Source organism: Poecile atricapillus, chromosome 7, assembly GCF_030490865.1.
Source record: "Poecile atricapillus isolate bPoeAtr1 chromosome 7, bPoeAtr1.hap1, whole genome shotgun sequence".
NCBI lineage: Eukaryota > Metazoa > Chordata > Aves > Passeriformes > Paridae > Poecile > Poecile atricapillus.
The window spans coordinates 11,455,034-11,478,311 of NC_081255.1; the positions used below are offsets into that span (position 1 = coordinate 11,455,034).

The 23,278-nt window shown below is 39.9% G+C and overlaps 1 protein-coding gene across 2 annotated transcripts in view; it reads left to right on the top strand.

Moving 5' to 3' along the window:
- CFH (complement factor H) overlaps positions 1 to 23,017 on the top strand; it is a 28,071-nt gene extending 5,054 nt beyond the window's left edge. Inside the window, exons 3-24 of one of the 2 annotated variants that reach the window (XM_058842286.1) lie at positions 987 to 1,092; positions 1,797 to 1,873; positions 3,493 to 3,687; positions 5,882 to 6,052; positions 7,544 to 7,723; positions 9,217 to 9,417; positions 10,494 to 10,670; positions 11,037 to 11,213; positions 12,111 to 12,287; positions 12,450 to 12,623; positions 14,123 to 14,305; positions 14,967 to 15,149; positions 15,648 to 15,830; positions 17,041 to 17,220; positions 17,616 to 17,822; positions 18,416 to 18,592; positions 19,248 to 19,424; positions 20,359 to 20,535; positions 20,973 to 21,155; positions 21,825 to 22,025; positions 22,295 to 22,489; positions 22,632 to 23,017. In XM_058842286.1, coding sequence (XP_058698269.1) covers positions 987 to 1,092; positions 1,797 to 1,873; positions 3,493 to 3,687; positions 5,882 to 6,052; positions 7,544 to 7,723; positions 9,217 to 9,417; positions 10,494 to 10,670; positions 11,037 to 11,213; positions 12,111 to 12,287; positions 12,450 to 12,623; positions 14,123 to 14,305; positions 14,967 to 15,149; positions 15,648 to 15,830; positions 17,041 to 17,220; positions 17,616 to 17,822; positions 18,416 to 18,592; positions 19,248 to 19,424; positions 20,359 to 20,535; positions 20,973 to 21,155; positions 21,825 to 22,025; positions 22,295 to 22,489; positions 22,632 to 22,651 — 3,701 coding nt within the window. In that variant the 3' untranslated portion in view covers positions 22,652 to 23,017. The remainder of the gene's footprint in view (positions 1 to 986; positions 1,093 to 1,796; positions 1,874 to 3,492; positions 3,688 to 5,881; positions 6,053 to 7,543; positions 7,724 to 9,216; positions 9,418 to 10,493; positions 10,671 to 11,036; positions 11,214 to 12,110; positions 12,288 to 12,449; positions 12,624 to 14,122; positions 14,306 to 14,966; positions 15,150 to 15,647; positions 15,831 to 17,040; positions 17,221 to 17,615; positions 17,823 to 18,415; positions 18,593 to 19,247; positions 19,425 to 20,358; positions 20,536 to 20,972; positions 21,156 to 21,824; positions 22,026 to 22,294; positions 22,490 to 22,631) is intronic. The other variant, XM_058842287.1, reaches the window with a different exon arrangement.
- Positions 23,018 to 23,278: the final 261 nt, after the last annotated feature.

Sequence of the window (23,278 nt, forward strand, 5' to 3'; positions counted from 1 at the left end):
TATACAAAATTTGCCATGGTTTGTAGTATGTTTTAGCAAATACTGCCACCAAGTGAGCAGCTGCTGCCACCGGCAAGGAACAGATGAGGAGAGAGGAGAGGGTGCTCTGCCACAAGCTGGGGATACATGGTCCTTTGGCAGGACAGAAGACAGAAGCATTGATCAGGAGTTTCCATTTCCTCCGAATCTCACTGGAGCAGGTTTAGGGCCTACTCAAACTTATCTTTTTTGGTAAAAACGGAAGATGTTGATAGGCCCCAAGAATTAAATTGCCATGCTTGACAAGAATGAGGAAAGATTTCTGCTGGGGAGGGCCAATAGATTTCAGCTGTGCAGTTTATTGTGCAGTCCTCTGCAAATCTCTTATGAGATCAGATGAGTATGAGTGAGGGGAAAGGTGGTGTGTTCACCTTTGCCACTCTTTTGGGAATCCAAAACAAAGAGTTAGGGCCAGGCCATAAGGAAAGTCCTGTGGGGAGCTTTGAGCAGCAGGCACTAAGGTCTAAAATAACTCCTGTGGCTTTAGATCACCCCACTTCACTCAGCGTAATTCCCAGCAGATTGAGGAAATTTCATCTCTAATCATGGATGGATTCTCTAGTGGAGGCTTTGGACCAGATTATGTCACAAATTGCATGAAAATTGCCATAAATTTGTCATAAAACTGAATATGAGTTCAGCCTTTTTAAACGAATAAAACATGCTAATTTGTTTTGAGGGGCTTGTTGTAGGTAGATTGATTCTGTTTGTTTTTTGTTTTTTTGTTTTTTTAAAATAAGCATATTCCAGTGTGTTATCATGGAAAACTATGAAAATAAGGATAAAAAGGAGAGGTTAATCAAACTTATGCTGAACATTTCTGAATTTTTGAAAGCCCCCAAAGACCCACACTCACTATTAATCACTGGAAAAATGCTGTTTTTTTCATTTTCACCTTCCTATGTATGGTATAAGTAAGGCTTTTTCCTTTTATTTTTTTCAACCAGATAAACCCTGTGGACATCCTGGAGACACTGAGTTTGGTTTCTTTGAACTTACCAGTGGAAGTGAATTTGTGTTTGGTGCCAGAGTTGAGTACAGATGTAACGATGGGTAATACTCATTTAATTCAATGTATGGGAATTAACGTAAGGTGTTAATTATACTGTCAGTTATAGATTTGTTCTCTGTAATACAGCTAATATTTAATGCTTGCTTATGTGTTGTAAAAATGTTTGAAGGAAGACATTTCTGACAGACTCGCTAACATGTCTTCACTGAATGCTTGAAAGAAATTCTCTATCCATCTTCTCCAGTGAAAATGGCAGCAAGTCAAATACATGGTATTTTGCCTGTGTCTGGATATTTTCCTCCTGAAAAGCAAATCAGCTTTGAGTACAGTGCTTTAGCCATGCCTTTGAAGTTGTTACGTTACTGGAATCTAGCCTGAGTTCCACAAAGAGAGCTCTAAAATCAATATTCTCCTTAATCCCTTCAGTTCCTCGCTGTCATTTCAGAGTAGCTGTCCTTCCTCTGAATGCATTTGTTATGTAGCCAAAGCTTGCTATCTCTGTAATGAAGAAGCCTTCATCCTTATTCCTTCCTACTCTCCGATTTGATTTTCTATTTTCTCATATGCAAATAAAAGAAAGCAAATAGGGAAAATGCAGGTAAAAAACTACTCAGTGCTGTCACATTTTGGTTATTCTATGCTGAAACACCTGAAGCCATCTTCCTTTGCTCCATAAACAGCGGCACTGTTGTTCTGTCACATAATGAAACTGTATTTTAGCATTTTTCACTTTTTATTTGGTAAGATACCAGATGCTCAGCCAAAGGAATTACCGTGAGTGTCAGGCAGATGGATGGAGCAATGACATCCCTCACTGTGAAGGTAAATGGATTTTGACATTTAATTCTCTATCAAATTATCTTTTTCTCTGTCTGATAATATCTAAAATAGTCTGTGATTGCTTTAAAAGTATTAATTCACCTACATTTAAATTCAAGTTAGGCAACAGTGAAGCTCTTAAAGTGACTGCTCAGCTCTTTTAGTCCAACAAGCTTTGGTTAAAAACCCTTCATGAAGTGGAATCCTGTGACTTCCAGACTGGCTTAAAGTTCTGCCTCACCTAAAAGCCCTGACAGAGTAGCTGCCTACACAACATGGTTGCAAATAACATTTGGGATGATGAGTTTCAAATTAGTGTGAAGGCATGTGTGTTTTTAGCTACTTTCCTCCTCCATCCTTGTGAACATCCTAAGCATTAAGATTTTGTTAAGGTCTCCCTATTATCATACTATGGAAGGCACTCAGTAAGCAAGAGTGAGAGCAAGCAGGACACAGATATCAAGACTTAATAGACTAGATGGCTCAGAGGATAGGTTTAGAAACTTTTCACTAGTTTCAAACCTGAATGATCATGAAAATAAGGTTCCTATTCTTCACAAAGATAATTTTTAATTTCTTTATTTTAATATATGTGGACAGCAGTGACATTTTTATTTGGGTTAAGCATCTGATGTCAGGAAAGGGTCTATAAGAACAAGTGAAAGTAGACATCTTGACTAGAGCTTGTTGTTGTTGGTTTGATATTTCCTTGGATTTAGATATTTTGCATTTAGTTTACTGGACTTTGAGGGCACTCACACTTAAGTATTGAGGTCTTTCTACACCATATGGATCAAGGGTTTTCCAGCATTTTTGTCATGTCTCACCAAGATGCTTCAGTTTCAAAGTCCTCCTAAGTTATTTCTGACATGTTTGAGTTTTCACTGAAATGTGATTGCCTGTGAAAGAAAGAATTTGTATAATGTCCTAAATATGAAGAACCCAGGAGACGGAATATGAGCTCATGGAAAAGGCAGATGACTTCTAAGATGGTAAATGTCAGAGAGAAGTAGCTTTGGTAGACAAAACAGAAGCCACTTTTGTACCTGCTCAGTGATATCCATATGAGGATCTAAGAATGAGCATTGATTGTCCCTTCCCCCCTTAACAGACATATCTGATGACATAAGTTTTGGGTTTTTTTTTTTTCTGCAGATACAAAATTGGGGGTACAAGAGCTCTAATTAATATCTGCCACTGTGTTTGTTTATTTTAGTAATATAATTGCTCTGATATTCTTAATTACAATTTTAGTTAATAACTGAACTGTTGTAGGTAGTGTGTAATGCAGCACTATTAGAGATGTCTGTCCATAACAAACTTAATTTGGCACAACTCTAAACAAAGTCAACTGATTTTGGCAAATTTTAATGCTGTCAGTCAAGGCTTAGATGATTATGAGAGAGGGTCTAAAAGCTATCTCACTCTGTCTTTTTGCTTAGGGCTTTGTATTACACTTGCTGAAAATGGTATCTGAATGCATAGCTAGAGTGTATATTTTTTAAGTGTGTAAGGAAATTGCAGTGAGTTTTCTGTATTTTAACTTTTTTGTGTGCCAGCTTATTTTACAGTCTAGACCTCAAATTTACTTTTTTTTTCCTTTTCTTGTTTTGTTTTTCCAGTGATAAAGTGTTTACCTGTACAAGAACCTGAAAATGGAAGGATAATTATGACTGGTGCATTTGATCTAGGCCAAGAATATTCCTTTGGCCAGGTTGTAAATTTTGAGTGTAATGCAAAATACAAGCTTATTGGAGCTCAAGAAATCGTTTGCTCTGCTAATGGAAAATGGAGTCATGATGTGCCTCAGTGCAAAGGTAAAAAGGACACTGTTTTCTGTGTGTCATTAAGAAGCTTTCTTCTCACAGACTCTAAATCATATGGTTACCATATGGGAAGCCACAAAGTTTTCACTTTATTTCACAGCAATTAAGCAGAGTTTGTCTGTAAACAATCTCCACTACATATTATGAAAAAGTAGGATAAGAAAGAGAAATATAATAGTATTGGATACTAATATAATGATAATTGACCATCTGTTTGTTCCACATTTTTCCTACAAGCTGTATGTTTTGCCAGGCTGCAGTCAAATTCTTTGATATGTCTACATAATTCAGTGTTGATTTAACCAAGATAATCAGAAAGGACTTTGAATCTGTGTGAACCAAGTTTAGTAAACAATTAGGATTTAGTAAACAAGTAGGATTTTAATTCTTAGGATATATAGAACACAAAAAAAATTTGTTGGATTTTTCTTTCCTCACACTAGTGTGCTTGGAAAAGTTAGAAGGTTTGTGTTTAGTTTTTACAGAAGCCCAGAATCAATGAGCTTATGTGGGACTTCTGAAGGCTTCTCAAAGCAATTAGCTAGGGCAAGGTGCTCAAGAATGTGTTTAGTCAGCTTTTGATATCTCCAAGGATGGACATCCACAGCTTCTCTGGGCACCCCACTGCCGTGGTTGAACTCCCTTTAGTGAAAACTTAGAAGTGGCATTTCCTGTATTTCAATTCATGCCCATTGCTTCTCAATGTGTGGCTGGTGGCCAATGAGAGAGGTCCAGTTCCATCCTCTTTACTTCTGCCTGCTCCACTTGAGCCAGAAATTTACATGTGTAAAAAAGACTGTCCCTCCTCCCCCAAGCCTCCTTTACTCCAGACTCTCTTAAACCTCTCTCTATCTGTCAGCTTTTTTCAATTCTTTAATTATCTTCCTGTCCCTTACTGGATCTGCTCCAGTATGTCTCTGTCTTACTGGGAGTTCTGACTGGACAGATGTAGAGGGGGCAGGATCACCTCTTTTGGTCTGCTGGCAGCACTTTTCCAGTGGAGCCCAGGCTGTTTGCTGCAAAGGCTCATTGTTGGCCCCTGTCCAACTTGACCATCAGTACCATTAACTTTTTTTTCTGCAAAACTGCTTTTCAGCCAGTCAATCCCATGCTGCCCTGCCTGCAGCTGGTACTGGTGGATGGGATTATTCCTCCCAGTTTCTGAAAAAAGAACGGATGGGATTGGATTGTCAGGGCATGAGACTAAATTCCAGGAAGATTATGGTAGCAAGCACCTAAATATTCAGAACATCAAGTTTCTTAGATTATTGCTATGTGATTTGATCATGAAGTATGTGTTTAGAAGAGCAGAATACACATGTCAGGATGGCAGATACATTTATGGTTTGTTCACAATTCCAGTGCTGCATTTTGCTGCTTTGAAACCCACATTTATTATATTTTGTACAGTATGAAGTGGAATTAAACATTTATGCTTGTAACATTTGCAGAATATAGTGGATTTCATTAAACAATGACAGTTCCCATGAGGTCTATTTCATTCTAAACACAAAGTAAATTCAATGAAAGAATCCAAGAGAGCGCTTTGGTGTACTGTTCTGTGACCTAGGAAACAAAACATTGAATATCCTCTGGATTTATGAATATGTTTTTAGGAAACTGCAAGATCTTGGCGGATTTATTTGGTTTGTCAAGGAACTGGGAACACTGCTGTTCTTTTATAGATATTAAGCATTCTAGTGTCCGTTTTTCAGATAGTTTAATTCTTTTCTCATTTTGATGTCATGATTTAATTCATAACCTACTGGCTCTGAGAGCACATTATATTTGTTGGAAATTACAAAGAAATTATCTGAAAAATAGAAAATCCTAAATTTCAGCTGGCCTAGTGTCTTATTTCAGAATATCTTCTGCCTTATCTCTTGATTTCAAACCCCTTAGAGTCCAAAGCAAAGCCCTGAAATCTGTCTCATGAACCAATTTGCAACAGAAGCTGTGCTACACCATATTTTCCACCTGTAACCCAGAATCAAGTAAGTGTTCAGATAAGTTCCAAAGAGCTTCCAAATGAGAAAGTTTTTGTGAATTCAAATTAAACCAACACCCCCCCGAAAAAAAACAACTAAACAAAAAAACAAAACTAAAAACTCCTAAATTTTATTGTCATATAAATTTATTCTTAGCAAATAAAAATTACCTGGATATTTTTGTGTTTCAATTTCAGAAATTAACTGTGATGTGCCAGAAATTCCACATGGATATGTCCGTTCTCCAAGGAAGTCTTACAAGGAAAATGAACTAATGCAGTTTTTCTGTGAAGAAGGATACAAATATGGTAACAGAGCAGATGCACTGTGCACTGAATCGGGATGGAATCCACCTCCCTATTGCACTGGTCAGTCTTGCCTAAAGTAGTTTTGCACTGTAATCTGGTTTGGAAGTAATTTTTGAGATTTATAAATTAATTCATAACAAAATAAATCCATCCACATCCAATATCCGTGAAGACCAGAAGTATTAAGTGCTGAGGGGACCAAAGAACTGGATAAGAGTTTTCCATGAAGAGCAGAAGCAAAACCAGAATCTTGTTGTGAATCTCTACAAATTAATATATTTACAATGCTGAAGATCCCTATTGTTTTTTAACTCACAAATGCCTTCTGAGCAGTTCATGTAACAAATTCCTGAGGCTGTTCCTGCTTGACATCAGCCCTCTGGGTCATGAATTTTAATTTAGTTTAGTTAAATTACAGTACTTAAAGGCTGTATTTACATCTCCAAATATGCATGTCATATCCCAACTGAAACAATTTAATGAAATTTTGGGGAATTTATCAGTGCCTTGAATTTTCTCCAAGAAATTGCCAAAATCTTGAAACTGGAAAAAAAAATGTTGACAACAGGGCAACATTGTAGGATTATGCACCACCCACCTTCCTGGGACCTCTTCCAGAAAAAGAAGATTCCTTTAGAAATAAAGACTTGTTGTCAGTTTTGGGGCCCACTCAGACCTTTCTGATTCAAGGTTAGTAATGATACTAATTAATATGCATTGCCTACAGTTTAAAAACATACTGCTTTTGAGGAGTGCCAAACAAAACATTCTTCTAGACACTGATATGCTGGGCTCTGGTACTTGAGGTGTACTCAGACAGTGTTTCTACTAAGCAAATAAGGGCCTACTGGGCTTATCACTAGACCTAGAGGATTCAACAAGGCATGCATGAAAACTGATTCACCCACCCTCACTCCACAGCAGCACCAACCTGTAGTTACCTTACAGTCATCCCCTCCCAGCCAGGGTGTTGGTGATATTTTCTGAACTGGAAGAAGACACAGAAAAGCCCCAAAAGACAGGCTCTGGTTTATAAATATGTTTGCCTCACTTCTCTGGGCATAAAGATATCTTGAGATTTTTAGAATGAGATTCTTAACCTTTTTCAGTTGTTGAAATACTTTTGTTGTCAGTGAAGGACACTAATCTTAATCACACAACCTTTAATTGATCCATCCCCAGTTAAGTAAAATTATTTCTGCATTTAGGACCTGCCAGTGAAACTGCCCTCTTTTGGGACAGGGTCCATAAATGAGCCCAGGAAAATGCAGCTGCAGAATGATCTACAGAAAAAAATTAGTCGGGTTCAGTTTGATGGATTCTCATTCTTTCTCCAACTATTCTCTTTGCAATTAAGTTTTAATCTTCTAATTAGCATAATATCAGTTAGAGCTGTCACTCTTCTCTTACAGAATCATGCATTTCTAAGCATAAAGAAGAAATGTAACCTTTTCTTTGCAATTTTGTGCAGTTATGGCCAATATACTATGAAAACAAGAACTTACCTAATAAATTTAAACATATTCTCTTTTTTTCCCTGTTTTTATTTAGAAATTGTATGCTCTCCTCCAGTAATTTCCTTTGGGAACTTTAGACCTCAAAAAGACAAGTACACACTGGGTAATACAATTACAGTGGACTGTGATGCTGGGTATCATTTTAAAGTGACGACTGGCAGAACCACAGCTGAATGCACCAAGAATGGCTGGGTGCCTGATCCAGCTTGTGTCCGTAAGTAGCTCTCATGAATGAAGTTACACCGTAGAATTGTTGAAAGTATCTCAGAGAAAAGAAGTTAAGAGCTGAACTTGAGGAGCATCAGATATGACAGTTTCTTATTTTTTTTCTTTGTACTGTAAAGCTTAATTTGATGGTTTAAAAAATCACCTATAAAAACAATGGTATAACCCAGATTTACATTGTGTTTATTAATGCACTTATTACCTCTTACTGTATTTGCAAATCTGTTAAAACATGCTATAGTCAGTTCACTGTCAGGAAGATTTGTGCTTCACCTGAGGAATAGCAACCCATTCAGGACTAGAGGACATGGGAAGTTTAAAGTAGCCAAACCACAGGTAATGATTGCAAGATACCTTTCCTAGTAGTATCACAGATCTAGATTTTTACTTGGCATTGTAATTTGATGTTATGGATGATTACAAGATTTTATCTATTTTGTAACCTGTCAGATAACAAAGCAAGGTATTCTTGATGGTTGATGACTTCTTTCTTGGGTTAAACTTCCCATAACTGCAATGATGGTTTTGCCCAGTAAGCACAGTGTAAAAAATAAATAAATATATAAATTAGCAGGTAATTTCATAATTTAACACTTTGATTTTTGGTCACTGAAAATAAAATTTAAAATGTTAGAGAAACCCTGATTAAATCAGTCTTGTAAAGGAACCTTTGGATAAGATGATTTGAGCTGTTTCTGAAATATGCTCTTTTAACATCTGAGTTAATGTTTTCTCTGTATCAGTTGGGTTCTCAAATTCAGGTGTCATTCTGAGCCCACTTCACTCATTATCACTTCACTGGTTCATCCAGTGGGTGATCTGCTCTGCCCTGGCATGTAGGCTCTGGGTCAGAATATTTTGGGAGGAACCTGGGTAAATTTGAATGGAAGCTTCTGAGAACCTCCTCCTTCTATTCTGGACTTCTCCCTGGAAAGGGTCAGTTCTTTTGTGGAGCCAAGCAAAGAACATTAAAATGCTGCAGCTTTAAAATAAAAATGAGAAGAGTCAGGAAGAGCTTTTGGTGCAGGATCCCAAAAGTTTTAAGTGGAGGTGGCAGGAGCCATCCCAATTTTAAGAATTCACAGTTCACTTTCTATATCTGAGCCAGATGACTGGGCTCACTTTATGGGCAGAATAGTAATCAAGTAAGTAATCAAGACCCTCTACAGTGTCATCTCACTGTACAATGTATACTAACCTTTGGTGTCACAAATCACCCTGAGGAGTCTGCTGAGAATGCTGGCTGGATTTCTGTTGGTTGCAAATGGGATTGAGGGGAAGTGACACAGCTGTAGGTACTGACAAAGATCCCAGGAGCAGAGCATGATTGTTCCTGCACTCCTTAGGATCTGCCAGGGTGTGCAGTCCTGGTTCTGTCCATTTCTGAAAACACACAGATGATGAAGCTGAATCTGAATTAATTGTTTCCTGAGCTTTCATCATGCATGTGTTGATATTGATGCTGTTACATTCTGTTTCTAGGGAAACCATGTGACTACCCACCTATAGAAAATGGCAGGTTAAGTGATTCACATGAGTACCACAGACGCTATTACTTTCCAAAAAGATTTGGACAGACTGTAGATTACTACTGCCTCGATGGCTATTCAACCCCCACTGGAACTGTCTGGGTTCGAATTACCTGTTCTGAAAGGGGCTGGTTTCCAGAGCCAAAATGCCTGAGTAAGTACATTTCCACTATATACTCAATTCTGGTTTAATTACCAAAGGTCTGTGCATCAGAACTTGTTCTGATGGGACACAAGACAAAACAGTTTCTGAAAGTCAAACTGCTTTATTAGCTGACCTCTGGGACTGCACCCAGACCATCTTCCTATCTGTGGAGCACAAACCATCAGCTGGGGACACTCTGAAATTATGCTTTTGGATTTTAAAGATTGTTTACTCCTGAAAATATTAATTAGAGTAAGAAATATATAATAAACCTTCCTCTTCTCTGGATTCTGGGTAACATGGAAGCACATCCTTTCATCTGCTCCACAGCCACACACAGAGTTTTGAATAATTTCTACTCTATGTAAGTATATTCTCCTTTCTGTTGCTTGGAGCACAATGAGGCCTTTTCTCACACATCTTCAGTCACAGCAAAGTTCCTACTTACTGGTGGGGCACAAAAGTAGATTACAAAAGGTTGTTCTTTCCTTGTTGCCACTCAGTGGCGTGGTGCTCAGTGCAGGAAATGAGTGGAGTCCTGCCTGGAGGAAAAAAGCAGGTACTCGGATAACACAATATAACATTCCTTCAGCCATCTGCCTTACATCTAGGCTCCAGGAGACAGAAGGCCTTAGAGCCAGTGTACTAAGCTGTTGCTAAAATCTCTAGAGATGATTTGAGAGGCTGCTACACTTCCACCGAGATGATAAAATCTCCTGGAGGCAAGTGCTGGAGTTCACTCTGGGCATACATCAACACTTTAGAGACATACCAGACCTGATGTGAGAAGCACTGAAGCAAGCCAAGTTTGCTTGTGAACAATAGGTAAGAGATTTTTGGTTACTAGGCCACCTCATATCACTATATGTAGTGACTTCCACTTCTGATCCTGTGGTCCATTTATCACAAGGCACTGAAACAAAACATGCTTTCATCCTGATTTGCACGCAGTGTCTTTTTGCCATACAAGGCTACAGAAAGGTGCTTGGAAGCCTGTTTGTTGGAAATGCTTCTTAAGGATTAATTGCCTTCAGTTCTTGGTGCAGAAATTTCCTTGGTTAAATGTACTTTCCCTCCTTCTTTAGAAAAATGTTCCATCAGAGGGCTGGAAAATGGTTATTTCCCACACCACGGCTGGGATGATTTTTACAAGGAAGGTGAAAGAGTCAGATATGGCTGCTACAGTGACTACCAAGCTCAGCATGAAGAAGTCACATGCACAAGGAATGGCTGGGCACCTCCTCCGAGATGTACCCGTAAAAGTGAGTGTGCTTGTGTTTTGGTGAGGTTTCTATCTAAAACTATTTGTTGTAGCATTAATTTCTGAAAATGAAGACTCTCCTTCACAGAATGATTTAGCAGTAAAGAATTTTATATACTACAAAGGTTTTCTTTCAGAATATAAGACTGAAACATCCAACCAAGACTTCCATCCATTTAAATAACATATTAAGCATTATGTATTAACAGTGTATGAAATTAAAAATGTATTCAATTGACCATGTGTTAAACAATTTTTTAAATCCTACTGCTGCTTCTGTTTTCATCCTTCTGCTGTGATTTTTATGCATGTTGTTTAGCAGTGCTTTACTTGGAAGAAATCTTGTCTGTCTCTCTCTCTCTCTCAGAAAAATGCCAAGGTATAATTTTTGAGAATGGCTATTTGAACTCGGGGAGAACAACGTTCCCTTTAAAAGATAAGATCTCATATAAATGTCACGCTGGCTTTGTGACTCCAGAAGGACAAGAAATGGGACACATACAGTGCCAAGACAGTGGCTGGACTCCGCCTCCAAAGTGCATCAGTGAGTAGCTAAAGCCTTAAGAGCTTCCTGTCATTGTCACCAGTGTATCCTATGGGCATGGTGTTCCAGGTATGGCATGGCCCCAGAGATTTGTCACCTTGATTTGTAGAGATTTTTTACTGGGCAGAGGGGGACTCAGAGGCCTGATCCTCCAGGGATGAACCTGTCTCAGGCTCCAACAAATAGAGAGAAAATGTAAAGGATCTTTTTGGATCTCTTTAGCACTGATTTAATGGTAATCACTGACATCTTCAATGGTTCTTACCTGATACAAGGTACATTTGCCCAAATTTACTCCCAATTTATGAAGCAACATCTGTGAACTGAGGCATTCTGCCAAGAACTTTATCTAAATGTGGCCAAACTAGAGGCAAATAGGATTCATTATTTCAAAGTTCCTTCCTCTCCTGAACACAGGTGAACTACAGTAAGATACTTAATATTGTATTCTTATATATTATATATTATAATATTATATATATTATAATATTTATATATTATATATATTGACCAACTTTAGCTACTATTTTATCTTGTCCTTTTATTTCAGACTGCCTTCACCTAGGATTTTGTAGCTTTTTTCTGACTCACAACTGACCATGGGAACAGCAGTATAAGCCATTTGCTGTGACACCTAAATAACTAATAATGATAATGATAGTAATGTAGCAAAAGGAAATAATTGAATCTAAGGGAGAAATATTTATTCTAAGTATTACTTCTTGACAAATTTTAGAAGATTAATGCAATAGATAATATGTGAATATGCTGCATATTCTACAATAATATTCTGACAATTAGGAATTATTGATGTTTCAAGTTTACCTACAGGGATGATTCTTCCAAAGGGCAGTGTTTCTGGACAAATAAACACAATAACTTTGTTTCATTCTACAGAATCATGTAAAGCACCAGGGGACATTTTGATTCACCATACAAACAAAACTGTGTTCATGCCTGAAGATACAATTGAGTATTCATGTTTGGAAGGATATAAAACTACAAATAACATGCCAACTGATACCACAATGTGTGGCAAAAATGGAGAATGGAGTCCAGCACCCCAGTGTCGTGGTGAATATTTTGGTTTTTGCTAATCAGTGTCACTCTCTGTATACACTCTGTAGACCTTATTTATTTAAGCCTTCCTTTGTTTTTGTTGTTTTCTAACCAGTAGCATTTCATGTACTTTCTGTAGGTTGTCTACTATATGTTAAAATGTTTTTTTCTCCATAGAAATCAAGTGTGTGCTGCTGCCATTGAGCAATGGAGATTTCTCTCCCAAAGAGAGTAAATACCACAGTGGAGATGTTGTGAAATTTACCTGTGCAAAAAACTACATAAGGGTGGGACCTGCCTCTATTCAGTGCTACCACTTTGGATGGTTTCCATCACCACCAGTGTGCCAAGGTAATTCTTCTGCAATACTGAAACTGAGCTAGTAAATGGCTAGCGCAAAATATTAATCAGGTTATTTAATATTTGAAAAAAATTTTATTCTTCAAAACTGTATAAATAATGTGCAGTATGGCAATGATTAATTTGAGTAGTGTCCTCTCTTACTATGTTCCAAAGGTCCTAGTTTTGCCACTGCCTACTATTGATACCCATCAGATATTGCATCCTGTGCGCTCCTTTATGATCACATGAAACTGAAGGAAAAAACCAGTTTTGGAGATGACACAGAGCTGGACACAAACAAAAGAAAACCAGTGAAGGATTTTCCTGTGAAATTCTTGTTTTTATGTAGTAGGATGAGCCCATTCATGCAGAAGGGAAAATAGGTACCCCTGCATAGCATTCCGGGGCTGCAGGATCATGTCCAGGCAGGTTACAGTTACCAGTGACCGGCATGGTTCTCCAGTGAGACTGGCTTCTGCTCAGGAAACCATTTGTTCATCACAGGAACAAACTCAGATCCAGAGGCAGAGAGCCCCGAACAGAGGCAGGGTGATGGGTTTTGTGGGACAGAACCAGGGTGGAGTTTAAGGTCAGGGTCCAATAGGAACATAGCAAGGGAGAAACCCCAGGGGCTCAAACCCAATCAGAACCCCTGGAATGCCACCCCATGCGGGGTCCAGGGTGGGGCAATTCTTCCTGGGCTCACAGGGCCCGTCCTCTGAGGCAGAGGGATGGAATTTACACTACCTGGGCTTTAAAGCCATGCCTCTCACTTTAACAATGCTTATCTGAAACTAAACCTTTGCCTCCCTGGGTGTGGGCACCTCGCACCCCTATACTTCTTTTTAACTTGGAACATAACTTCCTGGTATCTGAGAAGAGCTGGACCTCCCTTTCTTCACACTCAGTCATCTTTTTTGATGACTTTTACTCTGTCATCCTTTTTGCTCACCCTCTTTTTCATTTAAAAGCAAGTCCACTTCATATATTTGGCTCTCTAACTCTGGAACATTTTAAGCTCTCTTAGTAGGAGTTCCAATCACTGCATTGAAAAGTGATTGGAACTTTGTGGATTCCTTTAATATACTGTGTGTATATATGTATGTATTTATTTATTTGTTTATTTTGCTGGGTGATTCTTAGGACATAGGTTGTTCCTTGCAGAATTGTCAATTTTCTTTAAACAATACTGAAGTTACCATTCTTGTAACACTTTTTCTTTTCCCTTAAAACTGGGTTGGTTTTATCAACCACTTTTCTCAGAGCAGGCATTGACAGTGCATGGAAGTGAGAGACAAAAGTGAGCCTGGGTCACATGTGTCTGGTTGTGATGTCCAACCCAGCTCAAATACAGACATTGAAAGGCATAAATCAATGACCTGTTTACCCCATTCCACTGATTTTTCTTCACTTTAAATTATATGTTCAATGTGTTTTATGTTGTACTTAACATGTAACTGTGGTGAAAGTACTGAGTTCAGAGCATAGAATTGATCTCTTGATTTCAGTGAGTGTCAGAGGCTGTGGACCTCCTCCTGAAATTACCAATGGAAGTATTCTTGATGGCTCTGTGGAACAGTACCAGCATGGGGACAGAAAACAATATGAATGTAACGGCGAATTTAAGTTGGTTGGATCAAAGGAAATAGAATGTATTGATGGACAGTGGTCATCTCCTCCCTCTTGCACTGGTAATCTATGCAGTTCTTACTTCTGAGAAGTCTGTAATTTTCTGCAGGCTATTACATCATAGATATTTTCACAATTAAAATTACATATTTACAGATGTAATTTTGTGTTCAAAATAAGAAAATAATAAGATAAAATTGCATGACAAGCCATTACTTTGTGCTATCACAACTGCTGCAACAGCACCAGCCCACAGCAGGAACTGTAGTTCTCACAGAGAAGTGACATCTTTGCAGTCCTCTAAGAGACCCTACAATGGGTTTCAGTTCTTGAAATAATTCCAACTGAAAGGGCACATCACAAAGGTGTAGCTGTATGATCAAGTATAATTTTGACTGATCAGAATAAGTGATTCAGTAGATTTTAATTAAAGTTTTCCTTACTCTTTATGGTTTATGTACCAACAGTTTGGGAAAGTACTGTCAACTGAAATTACCTGTGGATCATGCCAGTGCTGGAAAAGGAATGGAAAAGACAGAAGAGCGATTTAGCAAACTAGCTAAAAGATATACCTACTCCAGCTGTGTTGAAATTTAGTTGCTACAATTAGTGGGTGTAGGTTTGGTTCACCAAAGGCAAATATAGTTATTTTTATTTAAGTTTTTTGAGCTACTGATATGTGAATACTGTATTATTGTAGAATACTTCTGCTCTTTTCAACAGAAGACAAAATGCCATGTGAATCACCTTCCTCTATCCCAAATGTTGTTCTGCATCAGGCAGACCAGACCCAATATTCACATGGGGATGAAGTAACTTGTGGATGTAAACCAGGCTCTGACAATACTGAGGAAATGAAAATAAAATGTCTTAATGGAGAATGGAAGCCTTTACCTGTTTGTGCTGGTAATGTTCCCATAATATTTCAGATGTGAGTGTAACAAAGTTGTACACAAAATTTGAAGGACTTCAGCCATCAGTGTGTAGCCAGATGAGCTATAGTTTCATGCATCAAAACTAAGTGGTTTTAATTTACTCCTTTTAAATGGAAGCATGTCCTTCATCCTGGAAAGACTCTGTACCTACAGCTTTGTAAAGGAAATGGACACTTTCCCAGGGGCTAAAGTAAATTATTAAAATGTATTCAAATATTAATAGCCACAATGTGTAAACCTATCCTACCCTAACCACTTATATGTGGATTAGTCCCTCTCACAGTGACAGAATGAGAATGGTTGGAAGGGACCACAGTGGGTCATCTGGTCCAACCTCCCTGCTCAAGCACCCATGCAGTAAAGTTCTTCCTCAAATTCATGTGGAACTTCTGTACAACTGATGACATCTTCATCAGTACATATTGTCAGATCTAAATCTATTTTTTAAGCTCTTTTTATTTTTTTTCAGATGCATCTCCTCAATGTGTAATTCCAGAGGATGTTGAGCTGGTGCGCTCTGGCCGGTATCCTATGTCAAGAAGGAAGACTGGGTTCCATAAAGTTATACGTTATACATGTTCATTAACTGATGAAAATGTTAAAGAGGCAGCTTGTGTGTCTGGGAGATGGACACCAGAGATTGCATGTACAGGTGTGTTTTTACATTTGCACCATTTCTTTTGATGCAGGCATGATAAATGCTCATTATTAGGATTTTTAGCATTGTTGTTCCGCGAGGCTGAAATAGAAATGTTTACTTCATCATATGCTAAAGGGTAGCTGTAGCCATGATTTGAGCAGTTAACTAGGTTTAGAGATGCATCACTTTTGTAAGGCAGACTTAATACTCTGTACTGACAATTGGAATGACACTTCTGATGTAAGAAAAGATGCAGTGATAAACATAAGCTCAGTTCTTCAAAAGCACTTTACCCTGCTGCAAAACAGAGAGCAGATACATCAAGCTCCAGTCAAAGTTCCTTTATTTCCTCTAAACCTTCAAAGTTTTTCTATTCTATTTTTTTTCCTCCATTTTTCCAATTGCTTCCTAGTGAAACTATGAGAAAAACGCTGAGTTGGCCAGTGAAAAAGCAAAGATGCAGAGGAGGCTGCCCATATGTAACACACACCAGAGGTCAATGTCTTCAGGGCTGCCTTTATGTAAGGCAGAGCAGGATATTGTCTGTAGAAAGCGCAATTGTAAAACAACCATCGTCTCAGACCTCGCTTGGGTTATACCAGATTTATGGGAAATGGGGCCTGGAGGTGGGAGAAGTATGGCAGTCACTGCTCCTGCCTTAGCCTTCTGGAATCACTAGAAGCAAGAAACCAAGCTCTGGAAGAATCCTCAGATCTCTGTCCTAGAATCTACCTCATTGTCTCCCTTTTTCTTTCCTTTGGCAAAAGGAGTCCTTCATTCCTGCAGTGGAAAAATTTTACTGTATTTCTTTCTTTTCTTTTAGCTTTCTCATTTACCTCTATCAGCTTAATCTGAAGAAACCACAAAACAATAAGGCATTGGTTCAGTTTTCCTAAAATAGTTCATTGTAGAGAGAGGAACAGGAAAAGCACGCAAGGGTCTGCAGCTGTGTGAGAAAGAACGGAGGGACTACAAGAAACTCCATCTTAACTTGGTGTAGACAACTGTGACTGTCTTTTCTATGACTCTGAAAGCATATGAGCACCTGAAGGCAGCTCTGGTGTTTCTGAAGCAGAACAAAATGATCATAGTATTAATTAAAGCTTGAGACAGCTATTGGAGTTATCTAGCACCAGTGTTGTCTTGCTTGTTTGTATTGTAATCTCTGCTGAACTACTACACTTTCTCTTTGTTCTATTGTAACATGAATATGTGTCCTTAGCTGAGGAGAGTGTGTGCCCACCTCCACCTCAGGTGTCTGGTGCTCAGCAGACAACCTCAGGAAGAAGCTACAGGAATGGGAGTAAAGCAGCTTTTTCATGTTCTGATGGTTTCCATCTCGTCGGTACAAAGGAAATAACCTGTACAGAAGGGAAATGGCAATCACCACCTCATTGTGTGGGTTGGTACTGGCATATTTCTTTTCCATCATTTTGTTATGAATATCACTGTTACTAATTTGCAGTCATCATGAGCAGGAGACTACTGTTATTTACCTAAAATTATCATGAACAGGGAACAGAAGGAAAGCAGTAGAACATAAGTTGTTAAAAAGGGTGCAAATAACTGCAGTCTTTTCATTCACACAGACTTATCTGAGATGACATATACAATTTTCAGGTAGTATCTCAAGAGCTGTGTATTATTTTTTTTGCTTAGTATATTGTATAACAGTCTCAGCTTAGACTGGGGGCCTTAAATAGTGTCCTGTATGCTATAAATTATTTATTACTTAGTTACAGTTACAATATTGTTTGTCTTGCATTATTGTTTATCTGTGTTGTCTGTGTTTTTTAGAAAGACCGTGTTTGCCACCACAATATGTAGAATGTGCTGATGCTCCCAGGCAGGAAAATCCAAACTTAAAAATTGAAAGAGAAGGGAAAACAATTTATCTGGCTGGTGCTCGATTTAAGTATGTTTCTCGTCCTGGATACATGTTAGACGGACCAACAGAAACACACTGCTCTATGGGAAAATGGACTGCAGCTCCTTCATGCTTGGGTAATATAAAAAATTACTTTTTTTGAAGTGCATTTAGCAATGAAATGGAAAGAATTTTAAACTGGAGGTTGATTAGTAAAAGCATATTTTTTCACTCCATATTTTGCTGTGGCATCTTATCGTCCATCATGGATGCCTTCAGAACAATTCTGATTGGATGCAAAACTGACTTTTTGAATGCAACTTAATTTTTAAATATTCCTTCTTTAGTCTTTGTTCAGTTCATATCTCTGCCCGATGAGTCCTAGGCATATCCTCCTGATCCAAGGATCTCTTTTATACAAAGTCCACTGGTGACTAAAAATTGCTGTGGTGCCTCAGTTTAGCAAGGGAAAACAGCCTCCAGTAAAATTTTCTGGCATGTTTAGAAACAGAATTGAAGTATTTCAGCAGCTGAAATCTGTATATTGGGGGAATGACTTCTATAATCTTTTATACAATTATTAACTAACTATAATTATATAATCCACTGTCAGCAGGTGACTAGGCTGATGTTAGAAATAACTCTCTACAGTACCTGTTTGATGGAAAAAGTACACTTCTCCAACATGTATCACAGTAGCACAAGCATCCACTCTCTGTTATCTTTTCAGAAATGCCATGTGGAAGTGTTCCAAAAGTTGCTAATGCTCAGTTTGAAGGCAGAGAGAAGAAATTTTATGAGCCTGGTGAAACAATTCGCTACCAGTGTGATTCAGGGTTCCTGATTGTTGGTTCCCCTGAAATTATCTGCAGAAAGGGAAACTGGACAGCACCACCCTTCTGTGAAGGTATATGTTCTACTTCTAAGTAATCCATGATCCTTCTTAGCGTTCATGTTGTGAATTAAAATAATTTTTAATTGGGCATGCAGGTGAGTCAGGCCAATAGAGCCAACAGATGGCTTGCTTTGAATGGGTTGCTACCACACCTATTTTTCTGGTTTCTGGGTAACAACAAGCAGGGTAGATCAGCAAAGCAATCATCTCCTTGTGGGCTGGAGCTTGTAGCTGAATCCTGGCTCTCTGTTGAAATCAAGCAGGCAGACATTATGGAGGAGCGCATGCTGGCTGCAAAGGAGTCACCCTAACCATAGGGTAATGGATCTTATTTTCACATCACTAAGCATGCCAGCTGCTGACAGGCATCTTCAAATAGTTTTCAATCTTCAAAATAAATCATGTCACTCTCCAAACTGGTGGCACACAATGCTGTGTAGCACAGCTGACTGATCGCTGTGACTTCTCTCTGTTTAGTTACTTTAGGCAAACAATACTATGTGCTGAAGCATTGCAGAATAAGCAATACAGTATATCAGAATAAACCTTCTTTTTCTACCTGCAGAAAGTGTTATGCATTACTCAAAGTGCTTTTGCTCACTAGGAGCCCTGGGATGCCATGTTGCGTGAGTCTGCTGTCACTCACAACACACTTCTCTCCTTCCAGATGTCAGCTGTGGAGCTGCACCTGAAATCCCCAATGCACGCATTGCAAGCACTCCTCAGGAGAGGTATCTGCCTGGTGCCAGAGTGCACTATCAGTGTGAAAGCAATTTTCAGATGACAGGTGGAAATTACATCTTATGTTCAAATGGTCAATGGTCACAAGCACCAGTTTGCAGAGGTAAGAATCTGTACCTCCCCCTTGCCTGTTACTATAGAGACAACCAGTTCTCTACCTAAATACTCTAAAGATTTTGCCTTTTTTACTTGTTTTCTTTGGCTGCCCCAACTTTAAACTTGCTGTTGCTTCCTTGCACAGCACTTTAATTAAACTTGATGCTTCTTGAAATACTGGGAATATTTCCATCAATAGCAAAAATGTTCCTGAAGCAGTAGGACCTAAAGTGTGCTGCTCTCATATTCTCCTGTATGCTGTTGGTCTTTCCCGGGTGTCTACCACTTCAGTGACTTTCAGTGGACAGAGACATAAGGGCTTTTCTTTTATATTCAAAGCTGAATGGAAGCAGCAGTAGACAGACAAGCAACTCTTCTGCAGTGCTCCAACTCTCACCAGTGTAGACCCTAGCAGAGACCCAGATCTAAACCATTTAAGATCTGCTAGGTACATGGAAGTGGAAAGATAGTTCCTGTGGCAAAGAACATTCAGGAACTGTCGTCCAGAGTTCCCCATCCCAATCTGTGGCTGCAGGGTGAGCACAGCCCTGTGGAGCACAGGCTGACAAGCTCCTCCAGCACCACCAGCCCTCCAAAGCTCTGCACTTCAGCAGGTAATCTGGCTGCTACCATCAGTGTGTTTTCCAGGAAGGCCAGGGCTCCCCAGGGGAAGACAAGGATGGTGTGATTCTTGTGCATCAGTACAGAAGCACTGGCTTTTTCTAGAAACTTCTATTGACCCTGCAATCTCCTGAGAGTCCTGAACAGTGTTCTGCTACCACTGCCACACCTCATTGCTTTCCCCATGGTGAACTCCTGTGACCTACCTGAGGCAGAAAATCTGTACAGAAATTGTAACAAGGCTAATTCCTTTCACTTCTGGTTGTATAGATGAACATCTCAACAACTGCAAAGGTGACTGCAGCCATGTCTCTTTTCAGATGTGACTTGTGAACCTCCTCCAGAAATTGCTGGTGGTAGAATTGATGGTATTAAAAAGTCCAGGTATATCCCTGGGGAGACTGCAAAGTATCAGTGCTGGAAAAATTTTAAGATGACTGGGGCTTCCACTGTAGTGTGCCAGAATGGAACCTGGACAGAGCTGCCAACATGCAAAGGTGATTTCTCTCTCTCTCCATCCAGCCTTCTATCAGTGATAGCATCATAAAACTGCCTCACTATCATTTAGCATCTCAGTGCCCTGACAGTGCACAGCTGCCATGGCTCTGGCACACTCAGGACAAGTCCATTTTCCCAGGTCTCTGTTCAGATGGGATGAGTTTACCAAGCTGAGTGACTCAGGTGGCTTCACTCACTTAGACAGGACAAGATGAAATCCTGCAGATGGCTGCAAGCACTTAAGCTGTACACTTAAGATGGGGTGAGCTGGCAGTTCTGAGCTTGAATGTTGGAGAAATGAGAAACTTTTGCTCCTGCCAGCTGTTTGGTTTTCTCTCTGCTTCTCTGAGTAGTGCCAACATAGTGTGTATAGTGGTATTTCTGACCAGATCTTCTCTGCAGCTGACTTCCTCTTTGATTGGGAAATTTCTTTCAGGACAAGCTGGGAGATGTGGCACACCTCCAGCTATTCAAAGTGGAGAGCTTCTTGTCTTCCCTTTGCAAGAATATCAACAAGGAGACACTGTGGAATACAAATGCCCAGATTTCTATATCTTGAAAGGATCTCCAACAATCACCTGTCTTAATGGGCAGTGGACAAGTCCCCCAGTTTGTCTGGGTAGGTTGAAGCATGCGCTGGGTGGCCAAAGGCTGTGCAGCTGCCCCTCTTGTCTTCTGCTCAGACCCTGAGGGCAGCACTGGTGCTGGGGCCACAATGCTGGCAAGGCAGAACTTTTGTCCCAAAGGAGTTTCTTCTTTAATTCAACTTGTGTAGTCCCCTCTGCTGCCAGCAGGTCCACGAGGAGGACCTGTCCCCTCCCTGTGAGGGGACCTCCATCACTTGTGCAGAGCTTCTGAGTGCTCTCGGGCTGGGACACACAGCTCCACCCAGCAGGCTGTGAGCCAGGAGGATGGGTCTGCATGAGAGGCAGTGCTGGGGAAAGCCAGGAGGTGCCTCTGTGATAAGAAAATAGATTTAGAGAAGTACTGAGCAGAAGAGAAAGAGTGATCTCAAAAAATAGATGGGGAAGTTTAGTGGTGCCTGGTGTCTTCCACAACTGTGCTTCATTCTCACCCTGTGTGACTGTCAGTATGACAAGGCATTTCCCAGGGCTTTTTTTGTTTTCCCTTTAGCTTGGATGTGAATGTCTTTTGTGTTTTAACAGAGGGTCAGAGCACATACTTGGAAGCCTTTTTTGATATTAAGAACTTCTCTAGGGGCTCTAGGAGCAAAACAGTTACATGTGCGGTCTCTGTATGATGTGCTGACACTCTTGACTTTTTAAAGTGGCCTGTACAGCATCAGAAGAAGATATGGACAGAAACAACATTGAGCTCAAGTGGGTTTTACAAACCAAGATGTACTCCACATCGGGTGACTATATTGAATTCCGTTGTAAACCGGGATATGTGAAAGACCCAAGTACGTCCAAATTCAGAGTACAGTGTGTGGAAGGGACACTGGAATACCCACGGTGCACACTAGGAAGTAAGTGGTTCCCTCTTCAGCATCCCTGCTCTGTTACATTTTTAGTGCTGAAGGGAAGCAGAAAGCCCTTGCCTTTCCTGGCTGAGAGCCATGGTGTGAGAGCCTCCTGGAATCTGCATGAATGAGGGACACTGCCCCCAGGAAGTCATTGCCCAGCACACCTGAGCTGGGGAGACTGCTGGGGAAAGGGTACTCAGGGGGTGCCAACAGAGCATCAGTTGTCCAGTGTGAGATCTACAGGCAAATAACAGATGTATTTTTTTTTGCAGGGAACTGTGCCCTGGATAGGAACACTATGGAAAAGAACAATATTCAGTTGCAGTCATCCAGCCAGCCGAGCCATTACTATCACTCAGGGGACTCTGTTGTCTTTGAGTGCAAGCGTGGGTATCGGCAGGTTTCCCAGATGGAGAAATTCAGAGCACAGTGCCTGGATGGAGTGATTACATATCCTGAGTGTGAAGGCAAGTGCTCACTGCCAAAGACATGAGGCAGTGGTTGTAGGAGGGAGTTCTACTGAAACTGCTTGCCCACTGCTCTGAGGAGCCCCTGGGGACTGTCAGGATTGGTATTCATGTCTTTTCCCCTTTTTTTCTCTTTACGCAGAATCGTCGTGGTTTGGGTAAACGGAAATGGCATGAGGGAGCCCAGCTGTGGAAATGAAAGAGCCCTCAATCAACTGGGTGATTTGAGTTCAACTTTTCCTGGTGTTTCCTATTTTGCTGTGCTTTGTTTGCAGCTTAGCCAATGTTCTGTCTTGGAATTTGTTGGTTTTGTTATTGGATGGTTGTTTTCATATTATCCACATTAGATCTAGTTTTGTAAATGTATTTACATATTATGCAGCCAAAGGGTTGTGCTTGCATTTTATCTATTCTATACTGATCTCACTGCTATTTTATTAACAATTGTGTCCTGAAAACAGGCTGGCTTTGGTGGCATACTGAGACAAGAATTAAAGCTGACAGCTAATTTGATTATTAGCACACAAAGCGTGTTGTCCCTTGTCTAGTCCTACCTTTTTCTCCATTCACTTGCTTGGAAATGAGCCTGGAATGAGTGTCCTGCATGCCTGAGCAGAAAGAGCAAGAAAGTGGAGTCTCCTTTGAATAACTCAAGGAAGTCTCTAGCTAGAACTAGTTCTTCTGGTGGACTTGATCCAGATCTTGCCTGCAAAGGCAAGATGTTAGGGTGCAAGCAATTGCAAGTAATTGGGATTTCTAGGTGAAGGTGGGGACTAGTTCCTGGTACAG